At 47.3% G+C, this 20764-nt stretch overlaps 2 protein-coding genes across 2 annotated transcripts in view; both read left to right on the forward strand.

Annotated features, from left to right (window-relative positions):
- GLRX3 (glutaredoxin 3) overlaps window positions 1–20764 on the forward strand; it is a 240940-nt gene that overhangs the window by 175327 nt on the left and 44849 nt on the right. The window lies entirely within an intron of this gene.
- On the forward strand, window positions 5881–7531 carry LOC126962857 (ribonuclease P protein subunit p25-like protein). The gene has a single exon (XM_050804469.1). It carries the CDS (start codon window positions 6731–6733, stop codon window positions 7220–7222), a length of 492 nt encoding a protein of 163 aa, XP_050660426.1. The 5' UTR covers window positions 5881–6730; the 3' UTR covers window positions 7223–7531.

Consider the following 20764-nt stretch of genomic DNA (forward strand, 5'->3'; position numbering starts at 1 on the left):
CCGTGGGGCTCCAAAGAAAGCATTCTTTCAGGATCCCGCCAAACTTTGACAACAGCCGGTGGATCGGCTGGAGGAGCGCCCGCCTCCTCTGTCTTATGATTGGTTGTTAGTCCTCGCGGGGCGCGGTCTCCCTGTGGCTGGTTGGCTAATAGATGGCGCAGCGGACCAATTAGCTTGAGCGAGACAGCGGGTGTTTCTGGGAGTTGTGGTCCGCAGGGCTGCCTCGCTTCCGGGTGGGAGCCACTGGCGCCGCGGTGGGAAGGTGCAGAACATTCAGGCCAGCCCCGCGCGGCACACGACTGTTGTGTCTGGTGGCTGCTGGTTGGGAGGCCCCGGAAGCACTTCTCCTCCCCTAGGCTGGAGGGTACTAGGAGGTCGCAGGTGCTGAGCTGCCAGGGCCTTTGGGCTGTGCTGAAGGGAAAAGCGCAGCCACTGTCGGGAGCGTGTGCTGCGGAGGTGGTTGCCGCCGTGATGTTCGCTCCGCCTGGCCCCTGCCGGGGATGCAGCCAACCAACCCTCAACAGCCGGCGGCGTTTCAGTCTCTGGCCCGGCGCGGTGCTGAGCACCACTGAGCCCTCATCGTAGGGCACCGAGTTCCGGACTCCTGCAGCCGCTTGTCCAGGCCCCTCCTGCCTTAGCACGGAGCTCCCTTGATTGCTCCAAACAGCCCAGACCGGCGCCTTTTTTGTATGATTTAAAACGGGGCCAATCCGTTGCCAGCGATTGGCTGGCAATGGGCACATGACCTTGTACGGGCCGTGGGTGGGTGGGGGCTGTTTTCTTCCTGTTGTCCTTGCCCAGTGTAAGTTTCCTGGAGCTGCGGCAGCCTTTTTGTCACCGTGAGGGCAGCTGGGGGGAACCCTAGGAAAGCAGGAAAGCCCCTAAAGCCAGAACAGCCTGAGCCTCTGAACCAACCCACAACTGACTACCGATCACTTCGTCGTGTGTCTGTGATGTGAGTCCATCATTCTGCAGTTGGAGGTATCCTTTGCACAAAGCCCTGTTCTTAACCATTATAGTGAAACGCATGAATCGCTCTTCGGGCTATTTGCTGCATGATCCTCAGCAAATTAAATAGTTAATCTCACTCAGTTTACTCATTTATAAAGGATAGGATAATAAAGCATAGAGATTGTGAGGATTACATGAGGCCTTTACCTAGAAGATACTTAGAACAATGCTGGACACAAACTAAGTACTCAACAAATGTTGTATTTCTCCTACTAGTTAGTACTCCTAGGACTAATTGTGCCACCACTGGTTCACAGCCCCTTATCAAAAACCTTTCAGGCCAGATGTGTTTGTGAAATTCAGAATTTTTTGAATGTTTAAAAAAGGTGAGATATATTGTATACTCCTATAGCCAAACAATGTTTCTATAGCAGAAATATGTGAGTCTTCACAAATATTCACCCTAAGTGGGATATATAAAGGTTGTAAAAAGGGCCAGGCACAGTGGCTTATGCTTGTAATCTTAGTACTTTGGAAGGCCAAAGCGGGAGGATTGCTTGAACCCAGGAGTTTGAGACCAACCTCGGCAACATAGTGAGACCCCGTCACTACAAAATAAAAATAAAAATAAATTAGCTGGGCACTATGGTTCCCACGTGTAGTCCCAGCTACTCAGAAGGCTGAGATGGGAAGATAGGTTGCTTAGGCCTGGAAGGTTGAGGCTGCAGTGGTTCCAGCCCGGGCAATAGAGTGAGACCCTGTCTCAAATGAAATAAATACAATAAATAAATAAAAGTTGTAAATAGTCTCATATCAGTTCAAATGAGTTCACTCCAAGCGTGGGGAAAAACTGATTTGGAGGACTTTTTGCATTTCAGAATTGAAAATAAGGTATGTCGTAGGCCTCTAAAAACGTTTGTCTTGCAGTTGAGATTAGATGACTTGCTTTGTTACCCTTTTTTGGTATCACTGGCCTTTATACTTATGGCTGCTTTTCAGATGTGTGTAAGAACAAAATTTTAACAAATTTAGTTTCAAAGATCTGATTGGCTTTTGTTAGCATTGCATGCACCAGGCAGTCTACAAGACAGAAAAGTGCTCCAGTGAGGACCGAGTGGGTGAGTTTGACAGGCAGAAAAAAGTGGAGGAAAGCAGGAAGAATGAACAAATAGCAGAACAGTCATTTCAGTCATTTCAGGATTACTTCCCTTATAGAGGTGCAAACAAAATCTTGGCTTTATGTAATTTGGCTTTCATCTCTCCTGATTTCTCAGAAGATCTTATAAGTAAGCAACCCAGGTTTCAGTGTAGTGGCATGGATCCTTAGCATTAGTGACTCCAGTTTTGGCCTGCTGTCTTTCTTAAATGGATGCATGAGGCAACTATTTGGTAATGGGGAAGACTACTTAGCCTAGGAATGAGATACAGCAATAGGTATATTCAGAAAGATGCAGTTTAGCTTAGCACACTATTTTCCAAGCATCAGTCATGGGTACTAACTGCAAGGTATATGCTAAACTTCTATTATTTACATAGTACATTTATTTAAATTCTCAATATCTTAAGTTTGAAAAATTTTAAGAATAATATGTAACATCTATAAAATGATGGTTTGAATGCTCACTACTTTAGTATGTTAAATAGATTAATTATTAGAAGAAAATATGGGAGCCCAGGCACAGTGACTCATGCCTGTAATCCCAGCACTTTGGAAGGCCAAGACGGGCAGATTGCCTGAGGCCAGGAGTTCGAGACCAGCTGGCCAACATGGCAAAACCCTGTCTCTACTAAAAATACAAAAATTAGCCAGGCATGGTGGCGCATGTCTGTAATCCCATCTTTTTGGGAGGCTGACGCATGAGAATTGCTTAAACCCCAGAGGCGTAGGTTGCAGTGAGTCAAGATCACGCCACTGCACTCCAGCTTAGCTGACAAAACAAAACTTTGTTTCAAAAAAAAGAAAGAAAGAAAGAAAAAAATTGGCTGGGTGCGGTGGCTCACGCCTGTAATCCCAGCACTTTGGGAGGCTGAGGCGGGTGGATCACGAGGTCAGGAGATCAAGACCAGCCTGGCCACCATGGTGAAACCCTGTCTCTACTAAAAATACAAAAAATTAGCCAGGTGTGGTGGCACGCACCTGTAGTCCTAGCTACTTGGAAGGCTGAGGCAGGAGAATCGCTTGAACCTGGGAGGCAGAGGTTGCAGTGAGCTGAGACTGCACCACTCCACTCCAGCCTGGGCGACAGAGCGAGACTCCGTCTCAAAAAAAAAAAAAAGGAAAAGAAAATATGGGAAAGTTTCATGATATTGATTTCCTGCATATGACACCAAAAGTACAGTCAATAAAAGAAAAAAAATAGATAATTTGCAACTATATCAAAATTTAAAATTTTGTACATCAAAGGACACTATTAATCCAGTGAAAAGGCAACCCAGGAAATGGAGAAAATATTTTCAAATAGCATATCTGATAAGGAGTTAATATTCAGATTACATAAAGAATGCCTGGCTGGGTACGGTGGCTCATGCCCAGGAGTTCAAGACCAGCATAGGCAACAAAGCAAAACCCCATCTCTAAAAATAAAATAAAAATTGTTTCTCATGGCCAGGCATGGTGACGCATACCTGTAACCCCAGCAGTTTGAGAGGCATAGGTGGGGAGATCACTTGAACTCTGGAGTTCTAGGCTAGCCTGGGCAACATAGGGAGAGCCAGGTTTCTACAAAAAAAAAATATATATATGTGTATATATATATATGTATATGTATATATGTGTGTGTGTGTGTGTGTGTGTATATGTATATTAGCCTGGCATGGTGGTGTGCACCTGTAGTCCCAGCTACTCAGAAGCCTGTGGTGGGAGGATCACTTGAGCCCAGGAGGTCAAGGCTGCAGTGAGTCGTGATCATGCCACTGCACTCCAGCTGGGGCGACACAACAAGACCTTGCCTTAAATAAATAAATAAATAAAAACCTGTTTATGCACCACTTACTGTCATCTTGCACACCGCCTTCAAGGGAAGTCTTTCTCAGGTGGAGGGTGATTTGAGTTCAGTCCCACCCTGCCAGTTTCCAGCACCTGGACAAAGCTGCTTGAACCTCTAAGTCCCCTTCCCCTTTTTGGTGCATAAAATTGGAATAAGAAAACCTGGCACGGTGGCACATACCTGTAGTCCCAGCTACTCGGGAGGCTGAGGCAGGAGGGTTGCTTGAGGCCAGGAGTTTGAGGCTACAGTGTGCTATGGTATAACCTGTGAATGGCCACTGCATTCTAGCCTGGAGAACATAGGGAGACCTTGTCTAAAAACTAGAGAAATAAAATTAAGAATTGGGATGCTAATAGTATCTACCTCAGTGGAATACTTTTGGGTTTTTTGGTTTTTGTACTTTTTTTTTTCCCCGAGATGGAGTCTTGCTCTGTCGCCCAGGCTGGAGTGCAGTGGTGTGATCTTGGCTCACTGCAACCTCCTCCTCCTGGGTTCAAGCGATTCTCCTGCCTCAGCCTCCTGAGTAGCTGGTATTACAGGCAGTCACCACCACACCTGGCTAATTTTTGTATTCTTAGTAGAGATGGGGTTTCACCATGTTGGCCAGACTGGTCTCAAACTCTTGACCTCTTAATCCACCCACCTTGGCCTCCCAACGTGCCGGGACTACAGGCGTGAGCCACCGCACCTGGCCACTTTGGAGTTTTAAGTGAGATGCTGTCTGTGACTGTGGGGTGGTGAGCACTGTGTCTGGTAAGCTCTCAACTAATGGTAGCTGGTGTGACTGTCTCTAGTCTTTCTCCAACTGAGCATGTAGCCTCTCCCCTTCCTGGATCACATAGAGTTCAGGAAGTTTCCAGAGAGGTTTGACTTGGTAATGGCTCCTGTACTCAACTGATGAGTGTTTGTTTCTGAGCCTCAGTTCCCTCATCTATAAAATAGGAATAACATAGACTGCTCCTGTCGCCTGCCTTCCAGAGAAGTCAGAGCTTCCAAGAGTGGCTGCTGATTTGCCAATGAACACACTCATCTTGGCCATGCCAAGGGGGATCTGTGTGTGTGGCAGGCCAGGCCAAGGAGCAGTTCAATTCAACTGTTGCAACGCCATTACTTCTGTTCTTCCATTTACCCAGTCTTCCCCCTTTCAAACTCCCATGACGTCTTTTAAAAAGCACCGTGTCTGCTCATCTTACTGAGATATACAAGATAACATGTAAAGCCTGTAGTAGGGAGCCTGGCATGGAGTAGGCATTTCAGAGGCACTCCTTCCATTCCCTGCTGCCCTCTTATTTAAACATTGCCAGCACTTCCTTGGGCACTAGGATAAGGTTAGTTTTTACCTTTGAAATTTACAGTTTCTTTAGATATTATAGTAACAATAATCGGTTATCGTCTTTACCTGGAAAGGCGTCCCTGTTGGATTAGTCTATTTTGTACTGCTGTAAAGGAATAACTGAGGCTGGGTATTTACAAAGAAAAGTTTATTTGTCTCACGGTTCTACAGGCTGTCCACGAAGCATGGTGTCAGGATCTGCTTCCAGTGAGGCCTCAGGAAGCTTTCAATCATGGCAGAAGGCCAAGGGGCAGCGGGGTCTCACATGGCAAGAGAGGGAGGAGGAGGTGCCAGGCTCTTTAAACAATCAGCTCTTGGCCGGGCGCGGTGCCTCAAGCCTGTAATCCCAGCACTTTGGGAGGCCGAGACGGGCGGATCACGAGGTCAGGAGATCGAGACCATCCTGGCTAACACGGTGAAACCCCGTCTCTACTAAAAAAAATACAAAAAACTAGCCGGGCGAGGTGGCGGGCGCCTGTAATCCCAGCTACTCGGGAGGCTGAGGCAGGAGAATGGCGTAAACCCGGGAGGCGGAGCTTGCAGTGAGCTGAGATCCGGCCACTGCACTCCAGCCTGGGCGACAGAGCAAGACTCCGTCTCAAAAAAAAAAAAAAAAAAAAAACAATCAGCTCTTGCATGAACTCACAGAGCCAGAACTCACTCAGTACCTGGAGGACGACATGGAGACATTAACGAGAGATCCACCCCCATGACCCAGACTCGTCCCACTATGCCCACCTCCAGCACTGGTGGTCACAGTTCAACGTGAGATTTGGAGGGGACAAGCATCCAAACTGTATCACCCCTCAACCCCTCAACTGCACCTGGTTTGCTCCGGTTTTCCAGATTTTGACTGAAATGTCCTCTTCCCAGCAAAGCCGTGTGGACCACCCAGGTTAAAGCAGCCACCTGGTGCTGGCCTGTGTAGCCCAATTCCAGTTCTCCAGGGTGCTCATCACTCTGTGGCAGTTTCTCTTCTGGTTTGTGAGAGAAAAATAAATCTTGGGGCTCCAAAATCACTAAAGGGAAAAGTCAAGCTGAGAACTGCTTAGGGCAAACCTGCCTCCCCTTCTAGTTAAAGTCACCCCTTTGCTCACTGACATAAATGCATATCTGTTTGTCTCCTTTGGAGAGGCTCATCTCAAACTCAAAAGAAGGCAATCATTTGTCTCTTACCTACCTATGACCTGGAAGCCCCCTCCTGCTTCAAGTTGTCCCACCTTTCTGGACTGAACCAATGTACATCTCACATATGTTGATTGATGACTTGCATGTCCCTAAAATGTATAAAACCAGACTGTGCTCTGTCCACCTTGGGCACATGTCATTGGGACCTCCTGAGACTGGGTCACGGGCATGCATCCTCAACCTCGGCAAAAATAAACGTTCTAGTTGGCTCCGGATCGTGTGTGAGGCGGATTAGTGGGCAGCGAGAGTCACATTCAAGACAGCAAGCAGGATGGAGCACTACCGGAAAGCTGGCTCTGTAGAGCTCCCAGCGCCTTCCCCAATGCCCCAGCTACCTCCTGATACCCTTGAGATGCGGGTCCGAGATGGCAGCAAAATTCGCAACCTTCTGGGACTGGCTCTGGGTGGGTTGGAGGGCGGCAGTGCACGGCATGTGGTGTTCTCAGGTTCTGGCAGGGCTGCAGGAAAGGCTGTCAGCTGCGCTGAGATTGTCAAGCGGAGGGTCCCAGGCCTGCACCAGCTCACGAAGCTACGTTTCCTGCAGACTGAGGACAGCTGGGTCCCAGCCTCACCTGACACAGGGCTAGACCCCCTCACAGTGCGCCGCCATGTGCCTGCAGTGTGGGTACTGCTCAGCCGGGACCCCCTGGACCCCAATGAGTGTGGCTACCAACCCCCAGGGGCACCCCCTGGCCTGGGTTCCATGCCCAGCTCCAGCTGTGGCCCTCGTTCCCGAAGAAGGGCTCGAGACACCCGATCGTGAAGACCTGCTGAGCCAGCCTGTTCTCCAGGCCTGAATGTCTGGGATGCTTGTGCCTTTTCTGAGAAGCCCTGTGACTGCGCAAATCCCCATCAAGGTTTGAGTCCACAGAAGTGGACTTCCCTGTCATGCTTTCCCTTCCCTCTAGCATGTGGGAAGGGACTGCTGTGAAGAGTGACAGGTGTGGGGCCTCTGCCAAGTTCCGCGTTGCTCAATAAGGGCTTACTCTGCCTTCTACCTACAATGCATCTGAACTGCCTTCTGAAAGAGGTCCAGGGAGGGATTTAGGAAATAAAGTTTCTACCTATTTGATGAGCCTCTAAAAAAAAAAAAAAAAAATTAAACGTTCTAAATTAACTGAGACCCGTCTCAGATATTCGGGGTTCACAAGCTGATGTTCTGTACTTTCCCCCCAACCCCCCAGAGTGCTTGTTCCCCGCTGTCCAGAGCCAGGCACACTGCAGGCACTCAGGAAAGAAGTGTGCCAACAGAGACTTTGCTAGTTAGCCTGGAATCTTTGATTTCATTTAATTATCACAGTAATACCGCAGGACTATCCTCATGTTCAGACAAAAAAACCGAAGCTCGGAGAAGTTACCCATGGTTCCCGGGGCTGCAAGGCCACCAAGTGGCAGACCTGAATTCAAGCAAGTCCATCTGGTTTCCCACCCTTCTGTGCCCAGTAGCCTTTGGGTTCCCACGTAAAGCCTGCTTAAGCTGCAAGTCTTCCTGAAAACAAGGTGAGTTAGACAAAAACAAACAAACAGAAACAGCAACCCACAGCTCTATCTTGTCAGTTACCCCAAAGGCCTCCATTTCCCAGTGGCACTTTCTGGGCGCCCTGCTGGGGAGTGACGTGCAAGGCCCAGGTCGTGGCTTTCTGACATGAGCCTCTGTTGCACACCCTTGTGTGCTCTTTATTCTGCACACACCCCTTTGAGTCTGAAGTGGCTTGTGCAGGGCCATGTGCGATTAAGGGCTTTGCCTGCCTCCCCACCCGGGTCCTTGCTGGTCCCGCTTACCACCCCGTTGCCAGTGCCTGCGCTGCCCCGGGGCCGTGCATTCCAGGCTTGGCTTCATGCCATGCACTTTCCACCTCTCTCCTCCTGCAGGCTCCAGCCAGTGCTGCGTGGGGACTTCACGTCGTGCCTCAGGCTTGCTCCTCTGACCTCTCCTGGCACTTGGTCCTCCAAAGGAGCTCCCCCTTCTGCCGGCCATCCGCGTTTGCTCACCTGGACTTGCTGAGGGAGCTCAGGTGCCCTGTGTCTGCTAATCTGTGTGTCCTGGCGCCCAGGGCAGGCAGGGCCCAGAGTGGGTGCCTGCTCAAGGCCGGGGATAGGTGAGTTCAGCAGTTAGCTGTGGGGTGTCTGCTCAGGCCCAGCCCTGGGGGATCCTCTAGGAGGGGTACCCCTGCTTGCCCTCTCTGCAGGAGAGGCTCCAGTGAAGCAGACACAACCGACGTTAAGTGAGGCAAGTCAGTGAGAATGCACAAGCCACGCAGACGCTGCTTCGTGATTTTCTCATGACATCTGACACTTGTATGTTCAAATCGCATCACTAAAGAGTAGCTGCATAGGACTGCCTACGGAGGGTCTCCCGCTTTGCTGTCTCTCATCTCTCCTGTCTAGACTCGGTCTTTAGCCCTCTCCTCTCCCTGTGGACAGGGCAGCTGTACTAGCCTAAGAGGATTAGAACCTGAAGGATGCCCTTGTCCCTACAAGGGAAGTCACACATTTGTTTTGGTGAGGGTCATGGTTTTGTTCCAGTATCATTTTAGCTTAGGCTGCATTTTCTTTTATAAGACTCAGTTTAAGACTTTTCTACCTGCTCATAAAAATGAGATTAAGAAAAGAGAAAGACTTTTCTAAATGCAATCCTTATAACAATCCAGGAATACGTCATTAAAACAAAAAAGAAAGTAACAACCCACTATTTTTCAACTTTATTTTCTTTCTTTTTTTTTTTTTTTGACAGAGTTTTGCTCTTGTTGCTCAGGCTGGAGTGCAATGGTGCGATCTCAGCTCACCACAACCTCCGCCTACTGGGTTCAAGCAATTCCGCCTCAGCCTCCCGAGTAGCTAGGATTACAGGCATGCGCCACCATGCCTGGCTAATTTTGTATTTTTAGTAGAGATGGGATTTCTCCATGTTGGTCAGGCTGGTCTCGAACTTCTCCCCACCTCAGGTGATCCACCCACCTCGGCCTCCTAAAGTGCTGGGATTACAAGCGTGAGACACCACACCTGGCCTCAACTTTCAAAATAATACCTCTACGTGCAGACTTGTAATCTAAGCCAGTGCCCTGAATTATTTTCTGACATTGTAAATGTGCTTTTTAAGGACGATAAAGAAACAGATAATTATTTAATATCAAAAGACTTTAGGCCAGGCGCAGTGGCTCATGCCTGTAATCCCAGCACTTTGGGAGGCTGAAGTGGGTGGATCACTTGAGGTCAGGAATTCGAGACCAGCCTGACCAACATGGTGAAACCCCATCTCTACTAAAAATAAAAATAAAAAAAATAGCCAGGTGTCGTGGCGGGCACCTGTGATCCCAGCTGCTCAGGGGACTGAGGCATGAGCATCACTTGAACCTGGGAGGAGGAGGTTGCAGTGAGCCAAGATCTCACCCACCACTGCACTCCAGCCTGGGTGACAGAGTAAGACCCTGTCTCAAAAAAAAAAAAAAAAAAAAAGTCTTTATGACCAGTGCAAATTAGAGATCTATATGACACACTGTGTAATGTATATGCCCAAGTCCATCTCACAATGGTACTATAAACACACGCTGTATATAGAAGGTAAGAATTTTATAGTCTGTCATTTTGAATTTTCTTCATAGGTGCTGTTGATAAATAAAAATATTAATAAACCACAAATGTACCTTCCAAAGTCAATAGCTTTATGTTTGACTGGAAAGTACTGTCTCCCATCTTAACCTACCCCTGCTTCTAATAGCTTGACAATGTTTGTTAAATGCCACACACCAATGTCCGTTCTAAGTCATGCTTTGTTTCAACAATAGATTGAAATTTTACCATGGTGTTTTATATTTCATCCTAAATTTTTTTATTTTCAAGTGTATGAAGTCACATTGGTTATGTCTGATAATCCATTTTGGACATATATTTTCATATAAATTATAGGACATTTTTGCCTCTCAGTTCTCACAACATAGTAAGGAAAAAAAAACCCAGCATGTGGCAATATGACTGATGCCATGTTAGTGTGTGGTTGGAAATAATAAAGATTATAAATGACTCCATAGGTGTAGAAAATAAGGGGAGAAGACTTATTGGGGAGAAGTAAAAAAGCTTGTTTTCTTTATGCATAGCAGAAAGAAGGCACCATGACTGATATATTACTATTCACCTTCTTTTTATTTCTAAGGGGGTTTTTATTAATCCCTTTTTATCAATCAAAATAAATTGATTGCCAGTGAATGCAATATTTTCTGACTATTTGAAATTATACAATGAAAGCAAAGACATGTAAACTCACATACTACATTTGCTGACAAACAAAAGACAACCTTCCCCCCCTCCAAAAGGATTGCTAAATAGTTAAAGATTGTTACAGCTATCTCTTAAAAAAAGAACATTTTAGGCCAGGCATGGTGGTTCTCACCTGTAATCCCAGCACTTTGAGAGGCCAAAGCAGAGGATCTTTTGAGCCCAGGAGTTGGAGACCAGCCTTGGAAACATAGGGAGACCCCAATCTCTATGAAAAATAAAAATAAAAGTGTCTGGGTGTGGTGGCACACGACTGTGGTCCCAGCTACTCGGGAGGCTGAGGCAGAGGATCCCTTGAGCCTGGGTGGTCTAGGATGCAGTGAGCCATGATCACACCACTGCACCCCAGCCTGGGTGAAAAAGCAAGACCCTTTTTCAAAGAAAAGAATATTTTATTTAAGGATAGGATTAGGCTTTGGGATTCCTTTGGAATTCAACTTCATCCAGCTGTGTTAGTGGTCATGTAGTCATTAAATAACAGAATACTGTTATTCAATAAATATTTCCCATCATAAAAAGACATGTTTCTTTACGGCAAATACAGTTATGACCAATCTCAGTCCTGGGCAAGGAATTATATACTTACCTGATTCAAGAAGGGAGAAAACAGGGTGGTCAGGAATACATCTGTGATTCATTCCCTCAAGAGGCAGTCCGGTGACATGGTTTGGCTGTGTCCCCACCCAAATCCCTTCTTGAATTGTAGCTCCCATAATTCCCACGTGTTGTGGGAGGTAATTGAGTCACGGGGGTGGGTTTTTCTTGTGCTATTCTCCTGATAGTGAGAAATCTCATGAGATCTGATGGTTTTATAAAGGGGAGTTCCTTGCATAAGCTCCTTGCCTGCCTCCATGTGAGACACGACTTTGTTCCTTCTTTGACTTCTGCCATAATTGTGAGGCCTCCCCAGCCATATGGAACTGTGAGTCCATTAAACCTCTTTCCTTTATAAATTACCCATCTTGGGTATGTCTTTTATTTTTGAGACAGAGTTTCACTCTTATTGCCCAGGCTGGAGTGCGATGGCACGATCTCAACTCACCGCAACCTCTGTCTCCCAGATTCAAGGGATTCTCCTGCCTCAGCTTCCCAAGTAGCTGGGATTACAGGCATGCACCACCACACCTGGTTAATTTTGTATTTTTAGTAGAGATGGGGTTTCTCCATGTCGGCCAGGCTGGTCTCAAACTCCCCACCTCAGGTGATCCACCCGCCTCGGCCTCCCAAAGTGCTGGGATTATAGGCGTGAGTCATCGCGCTGGGCCAGTATGTCTTTATTAGCAGCATGAAAACTGACTAATACATCTGGTCACTCTTAGCATAGTGACATAGAATGTGCACAAACTAAAAAATAAGGGTTTCAACCTAACTGGTGAGAGCATTCCTCTTGGTGTTCTCCAGGAGGAAGGCCAGAGTTTGGGACAACAGAAATAAAACAGTGGCTTTGAAAATGGGGCCAAACTGTGTTCCCCCGTGGAGGGGCTGAGGAGGAGGGAGCGGGGCACTGAGCCCTCTGTTCGTTCGGCCTTTGGGCTCTCTGCCTCCCACCATCAGCCCTCAGGGCAGCTGCTGCTCACTGGCCACCTGGCTGCTGATGGGCTTGGTGACCGGCAGAGCTGCCCTGTTGTGTCTGTGCAGTCAGCCAGACGTGGCTCAGCACAGATCTTTCCCTCGGTTTCATGGAGTAAAGGGTTCCTCAGTAGGGCCCCACACATCCGTCTCTCATCATAGGAGGGTAACTTTCTTCCTGCATCTCCTGTGCATCTCCTGTTTCCACTTCTTAGTCATTTCAACCAGCGGCGAACTGGAAAAAGAACATATATGTTATGGTGGGAAAGTATGAAAGTAATGTTGGCGTGGAGTGTTTCAATGAGATGTTTCTTCTGATTAAAGCATATTTCACATGATGGGCAAGTAATAGATACGACCTCAGACATAGGCTAATCATGGAGTCAACAGCAAGCTTCCACTTGACTGTTACGAAATTAGCTCCCTCACCAGAACATTCCCTCTGTATTCTTTTTTCTTTCTTTCCACATACCATCAGGGATTGGGCTTTCTTTCTACATACCATCAGGCAACTGGGGCCTATGCATCCTTTAAAAATTAGTGGTTTGTTTTTTCTTTTCTTTTTTGGTTTGTTCTAGAAGAAGAAATTTAAAGCCAGCCATTGTTTTACAGAAAAATCATTGTGCCATTGAAACCCAAAGTGTGCCATCCAGTCTGGAGGCCATGGGAACCATGAATCCTTTCAGAGTTTGAAGCAAATACAAAACTGTTCACGTCATCCTGGGTTATTTTATTGTTTCACCACCTTCCTGAAATGGAACTCGAACTTCATTTAGAGTAGCTGTCTGGCATGCTGGCACGGGGGCTCCCAGAGCTGAGCGAGCACGGGGTGCCATAAGAACCAGGCGTTCTGCCCCGACTGGCCCACCTCACTCTCGGCACAGGGAGGCATTTGTGGTGGGCCAGTGTCCATGCAGCCTCAGCCTGGACAACTCCAGAAGAAACTCAAGAACACAAATTTAGATGATTAACAAAATAGTCTGTGTTCCATCTTCCTGCACTGGGGGGAAATGTCACTTGTTTTTTAGAGGAGAGAGAGAATGGGAAGGAAGCCACTGCAGGTGTGGCAGACATTGGAGGACTCGGGGCAAGTATAAAACTGCTGTGGCCACTGATTTAACTAAGTTTCAACCAAGTAGCTTTTCAGGTTAGGTGACATCTGCTACATGCTAGAACTAGCTATGGAGTCTGTGCTTTGGCCCCAGCTTGGAGCCCAGAACTATGAGCGTGTATCACCGAGTTGTGTTTGTAAGGGTTGTATGTATTTTTAGTGTTTCCTAGACCTTTCTACCCTGATTGCCTTCCACAGGTAGGAGCCGCTGACTGTACCTGGTGCCTGAGGCCACTCCAGTGGTCCCCTCTGGGAGGTGATGCTTCTGTGCAAAAGCAGCCTCTGAAAGAATGTCAAGGTCAGCGGAAGAGAGGGCACACGCCTTCCAAGGAGGTGGTGTGGGTTGGGACCCAGTGTCCTGGAAGGGACCTCCTTCAGGCGAGAACTCTTGAAGCCAGACAGCATGAAAGAACCTGAGTATAGAACTTCTCAGGTCTCTAAGGAATTACATCTGATTCTATAAGAATCAGAAGTTTGTTGGCCAGGTGCAGTGGCTCACACCCATAATCCCAGCACTTGGAGAGGCTGAGGCAGGAAGATCACTTGAGCTCAGGAGTTGGAGACCAGCCTGGGCAACATAGTGAGACCTCATCTCTATTTAAAAAAATAAAATAAAAGTTTGTGACACCAAGGAAAGCTCCTCTGTGTCCTTAGTTTCTTAGATATGAAACATGAACTACAAATAACTGCAGAAAATTAACTCCAACTGGACTTGGAGGATAAATACACATACACACACAATACTATTTACATATAAAACATTGTGACTCAAAAGGAGAGAAAATGCAGCTACATGTAAACATCCGTGGCAATTGGGTATACACCCTCAGTGACCAGCAAATAGCATTCGGTGTGTCTGGGGTGATCGCCGCAGGAACTGGGCCTTTGGTTAGTAACGATGCTTTGGAAGTGTGCATGCCAGTCATAACATGTGGAGGGCTTTTCCTCCCTCCCTGTGTTAACATGCTTTCATATGGCCAGCACGGTCTTGATAAATCTTGCAAGATCTCAAATAGCCTAGTGAAACGGGAAGAGAAGAAGAAGGTGTTAGAAGTTTGCAGGTCAGGGGAAAAGCACGTGTTTGGGGTGGGTCGGCGGAGCCTCCACAAATACAGCATCAGTTTGTGTGAATTCTCAGCTGTGGTTTCTCAGGTTGGATAAAGCCGCCGCCCAACAAAGGCTGCTGTTTCGCCCGCCTGAAGAGGCACTTATGCCACCTACAGCCTGGAATCTGGCACTACAATTCGCGCCCAACTCCCTGGCTCATCCTAGGTGGGAGAGAGATCAGAATCTATGCAGGGAATGCAAAATGGGCAGGCAATTCCAAGGTGAGTTTTTCTTCCCTCCGGTAAATTGTAAACAATTAAAAACATGTTTGAAAATTATTTTAACTAAGTAATTTTTGGAGATTGCAGCAGCTGGGTTGGGATTTATGAACTACATTTCTTACAAATACATTTCTTCTAGAGAACTTCCCGTGGGACATAATCACTTTTCCCCCCTGCATAGCAGTCCCACAACTCAACCCCAGGCTACACTGGGCTACTGGGTACACACTTGCCCGGACAGTCTCAGCTTCTTAGGGGAAACCAGATTACTGTGAAGCCATCAGATAAGACATACTTCTGAAAAGAAATGGAATGTATTTTTATTGGCAAAGCCAAGATGAAGTATGTCTTGAAATCTGTTTTACAAATAAACTTACACATAAATTGTCCATCCACTGCTTGGAAATCTTTTTTCATGTTTGAGGAGCTGTCAGAGGTCTCTAATAAACAGTGAGTCTTATTTAGTTTACTGGATATGTAATTCTTCTTTTCTTTGAAAATAATTATTTTTTCAAGCAAGTGCAGCAAAAATACAACCAATAAAAATCTAGCTATGACAGCATAAACAACCTTTATAGCACGCATATACACAGACTTCTTCCAATAAAAGCAGTTCCTGGCAAGAAAGGGAACAGAAAATTGGCTGATGTGTTCCAGATAAGTTCTGGACTCCTAAGGGCTGAGGAAGAGTCCTCACAGCCCATCCCCAACTCCCCATCCCAGACCAGTCCTTGGTTAGGGTGAGGGAGGGGGGTCCCCATTGCCAGAGTGGCTTGGGCTAAGGAGAAGGGATGGGCTGCTCTCAACGTGGAGTCAGGGGAGACCCTTCCCAAGGCCCATCCTTGGGGCCAGGAAGTCTGCTGGACAGAGGCTGAACCCCGCTGCAGGCTCCGGAGGAGCAGGTGGGAGACCGGCCACTGTTCAGGCTCCCCATTCTGGGTCCAGGCCAATTGTCCCCGCGGGAGGGCGGTGCCAGGGTGGGTGGCAGGGCTGGGGGTGGGGTAGGGGTCAACTTCGGATAATCTGGTCCAGGCGTTCTGCTCTGGGTTGGGTCGACCCGGCTCGCGGGGAGGCTGTCCCGGGCCTTCCCATCCCGCGCCCAGGCGAGCAGCGTGGGGGGTCGGCGCGGGGCTGCTACCCCGGAGCCTGGGGTTGCAAGTTCTCAGCAGACGTGCGGGTGCTCATTTATGCTTTTTTATAGTAGCTGGAGAAGATGTTATCGCAGCTTGAGAACAGAAATTAAAATATGTATCCTTCAGGTGCAAATCTACTGTACTTACAGTTTTACTGTTTCTCTGCAGGGGGGCTCCATTAATCTTGTAAGAGTGAAATTCCTAAGGAAATTAATTCCCTCCAGTTGGGGTTATTCTCAACTGGTCTTTGGGGGCGGAGTAATTGGAATTTAAGAGTCGCTCTTAAAAGAAAGGAAACGTTGGCCATTTTACTCGAATAACAACACTTTTTAATATCAGGCTTTACTCTTTAAAACACCTTCGCCTCTCTCTCCCTGTACTTCTTGGTGTTTCTGGGCTTCCCTTGGTAGGGTTTACAAAGACCCTCATCAGGTGGGACCTCCCCTCCCAGTTTTCCTGAGGCTGACCCCGCATTCCTCTCCACATGGGTTATTTGTGGCCCCCCCACCCCCCTTCTCCCACTGGGCAGGCTGAGGACCACAGGACCACAGGAGGGAATGAGGCATCATGAAAAGTTTGTGGCTAAATCATTTCCTTGCCTGTTTAGGAGCAGTAAATGTTTGTTGTCATTACCCAGCAAAATAATTACACCTCAATTTCTCTCTCTCGCTCGCTCTCTCTCTTTCTCTCTCTCTCACACACACACCCTTTAAAATACAGTCAATTCACAGGCAAGAGGTGAAGTATTTTTTTGCTGCCAGGGAAGTCCAAGAAAGCATCTTCCTCTGGAGTTTCAGGTTTCCCAGGCCCAAGCTTCAGCCCCAGGCCCTTATTCTTCAGGCTATGGGAACCCCACCACCACCATCAAGAAGGAATAGAACATGGCTAAATGGCTAAATGCGGGTGTGGTGGCGCACACCTGTAGTCCCAGCTGCTTGGGAGGCTGAGGCAGAAGAATTGCTTGAACCCAGGAGGTGGAGGTTGCAGTGAGCCGAGATCACACCACTGCACTCCAGCCTGGGTGACAGAGTGAGACTCCCTCTCGAAAAAAAAAAAAAAGAGCATGTCTAAATGATACTTACATACTTATATACAGGGTCAGCAGAATATTAGTGGGCAGGAGGAACCCGTGGGCACATAGCCACAATCAGCCACAGTTCTTGCTTTTCAGCTTTAACGGGGCTTAAGGAAAGGCCATGTCCAGCGTGTTCTGTGCCAGCCCAAGTCAATTTAATAGGGTCATGGCCAGTTTTTCCCTGTGGGCCCTAACGTGGTCATACAGAGAGAGGATGGACTTTCCAGGGCACTGCTTGGGGCAGTAAGTCCTGGCACCGCCCCTCCCTTGCCGTGGGTTGGGCAGTTTCCTTGGCTATACAGTGCGGCGTGGGCAGTGTGGTTCCCACATCATCAGCTTAAGGGGGTGCTGAATGATCAATACGGATGTTTACTTTTGGGGGGTTTTGAATAGCTGAAAAGTGCCATCTACCAGTGGGCACCGGTGTATCCCACAGCTCCCCAAAACCTGGCTCAGCTCAGGGCAGAGCCTAGTAGTCTTGTCCACGTCAGAACATCAGAGCTCCCAGAGCTAGGAGGAGGTCATCTGCTGCCTCTGGGCCTCTTGATATCAACAGTGACAACACGGGCCCAGGAAACAGAACCCCAGAATGAGGCCTCAGCTGTAGCCTCAGAAGCAAAAGTTTTTCTCTGACCTTCTCCTGCCCTCTTGTCCCTGCCCTTCATTCTGCTCTGAGGCTAGCCAGAGAAACTAGAATCCCTCTTCCCTTAGGCATGACATAGAAACCAGAACCCCTTTTCCCCAAATAATTACTCTAACTCCCTGCCCCCCAACACCTGAAAATCCAAAATTCTCTATGCTACCTAATACACTGTATCCTATAGTAAGATCAGCTAAATAAGCTGACCCCACCTTTCCTGTGTAAAAACACAGAACCCAACACCCCAACTTTTCTCTGTAAAAACTGGCCACAGACCAGGCATGGTGGCTCATCCACTTTGGGAGGCCAAGGCAGGTGGATCACTTGAGGTCAGGAGCTCCAGAGCAGCCTGGCCAAGGTGGTAAAACTCCATCTCTACTGAAAATACAAAAAATTAGCCCGGTGTGGTGGCGCATGCCTGTAATCACAGCTACTTGGGAAGCTGAGGCAGGAGAATTACTTGAACCTGGGAGGTGAAGGTTGCAGTGAGCCGAGATCATGCCACTGCACCCCAGCCTGGGTGGCAGAGCGAGACCCCATCTCAAAAACAAACAAACAAACACAAAACTGGCCAAAAAGAAATGTTCTGACCTATCTTGCTTGAGTGGAGGTCATAAGACCCCCATTCCAGAGAGGGTCTTGCTCCTTTACCCAGAAGGAAGGAGGCTGCACAGAGGCCAGGAAGAACCTGAACACCAGACAGGCCCTGCCGGGTTTTCGCAGTCAGTTCTTTTTAAAAGATGAAACACAAAGTCACATTTATTAGAGTTGTCCACAGTCAGCAATGGTGACCTTCTTGCTGGTCTTGCCATTTCGGGACCCTCATGCCTTCTTTCACCTTGCCAAAGACCACAGGCTCGCCATGCAACCACTGAGTCTCGGCAGTGCAGATGCAAAACTGGGAACCGTATGTGTTGGGTCCAGCATTTGCCTTGGACAACATGCCGGGTCCTGTATGCTTCAGGCTACAGTTTTCATCATCAAATTTCTCCCTGTAGATGGACTTGCCACCAGTGCCATTATGGCGTATGAAGCCAGCACCCTAACACATAAACCCTGAAATAATTCTGTGAAAGCAGGAACCCTTGTGACAAAATCCTTTCCCTCCAGTGCTCAGAGCAGGAGACTGTTCTGCTGTCTTTGGAATCTTGTCTGCAAACAGCCTGAAGGGCTGTTTGATGGCCCCAGGGCTTACCATTGATGGCCATGTTGAAGAACATGGTGGGATTCACCATGGCTGGTAGCAGGGGGTTCCTAGGGGGGCGTCAGCATCTGCAAAGCTCTCAGTGAGTTCTGCTAGCGTAAGAGCACACCCATTTTGTCCAATCGTATTTCTACACAACTGTCCATACTTTGTTGAACCTAAGCATAAAAATGGACAGTTTTCCCTGTATCTCTGAGTCCTCACGAGTCACGTGAAACTGTGATCAAATAAATTTGTGTATCTTTTCTCCTATTAATCTGCCTTTTGTCAGTGGTTTTCAGCAAACCATCAGAGGGCTAAGGGGAAGCTTTCCTGTGGCCCCTACAATAATAAACTACAAATAGGGCAAAAATGGAAGTGTTATCCAGGAGTTTTCATAGCATTTTTCTTTTTAAAGAGTCTGCTCTGCAACTGGTTTGTGCTACTTTCAGCAAATTCCACTTAAAAGAAAAATCAGCGGGCCAGGCGCGGTGGCTCATGCCTGTAATCCCAGCACTTTGGGAGGCTGAGGTGGGCGAATCACAAGGCCAGGAGATCGAGACCCTCCTGGCTAACACGGTGAAACTGTCTCTACTAAAAATACACAAAATTAGCTGGGCGTGGTGGCACGTACCTGTAGTCCCAGCTACTCGGGAGGCTTAGGCAGGAGAATGGTGTGAACCTGGGAGGCGGAGCTTGCAGTGAGCCAAGATCGCGCCACTGCACTCCAGCCTGGGCAACAGAGTGAGACTCCATCTCAAAAATAAATCAATAAATCAATAAATAATAATAATAATAAAAAAGAAAAATCAGCATTTATAAAACAGCCACATTTGAGGGGTGATTACTGCTTTTTTTTGAAAAGGATTCACTATAGGACATTTCCCCTATGCAATACAATTTCATTATTTTTTAAATTTCAAAAGCAGTCCATGCTATTGGAAAACATGCAAATGACACAAAGAATTGTGTAAGCCAAAGTGAAGGGCCTCCCTTTAGCTCTCCTCTGTTTCCGTTCTCTGGAGGCAAGCTCTGAAAATAATTTGGGGAACATCCTTCTGGAGACCCTTTTCTATGCGCCACTCACTGATATAGTTATATGTTTTATTTACATTCAATTCTACTTAAAAATGATAATCACAAGCTGGGCGTGGTGGCTCACGCCTGTAATCCCAGCACTTTGGGAAGCCGAGGTGGGCAGATCACCTGAGATCAGGAGTTCGAGACCAGCCTGACCAACATGGAGAAACCTCATCTTTACTAAAAATACAAAATTAGCCGGGCGTGGTGGCACATCCCTGTAATCCCAGCTACTCGGGAGGCTGAGGGAGGAGAATTGCTTGAACCTGGGAGGCAGAGGTTGCGGTGAGCTGAGATCACGCCATTGCACTCCAGCCTGGGCAATAGGAGCAAAACTCCATCTCAAAAAAAGAAAAGGAAAGAAAAAAAATGATGACCAGAATGTGTATCTTGTTTTATGACATGGTATCTTTTTCTTTTTTTTGACATGGTGTCTTTTTCCCTCCTATTGCATTCTTTTCATAGTAAACTTTAAAATCTTATTTACATTGTTTTTAACTAAACATTTTATTTTAAAAGAACTGTAGATTCACATGCAGTTGTAAGAAATAATACAGATCCTGTGTACACTTTCTTACAATGACAACACCTTGCAAAACTGTAATATTACAACCAGGATGTTGATATTTTAAACAATCCACTGATCTTTTTCAGATTTTCCCAGTTTTACTTGTACTCGTGCGCGCGTGCGTGTGTGCGTGTTTAGTTTGTTTTTGTTTTTGAGACAGGGTCTCGCTCTGTCGCCCAGGTTAGTGGGCAGTAGCAGTGGCAGGATCATGGCTCACTGCAACCTCCAACTCCCAGGCTCAAGTGATCTTCTCACCTCAGCTTCTCACCTAGCTGGGACCACAAGTGTGAGCCACCATGCCTGGCTCATTTTTTTTTTTTTTTTTTTTTTGGTAGAGACTGAGTTG

This window comes from Macaca thibetana, chromosome 9 (genome assembly GCF_024542745.1).
Source record: "Macaca thibetana thibetana isolate TM-01 chromosome 9, ASM2454274v1, whole genome shotgun sequence".
NCBI classification, from domain to species: domain Eukaryota; kingdom Metazoa; phylum Chordata; class Mammalia; order Primates; family Cercopithecidae; genus Macaca; species Macaca thibetana.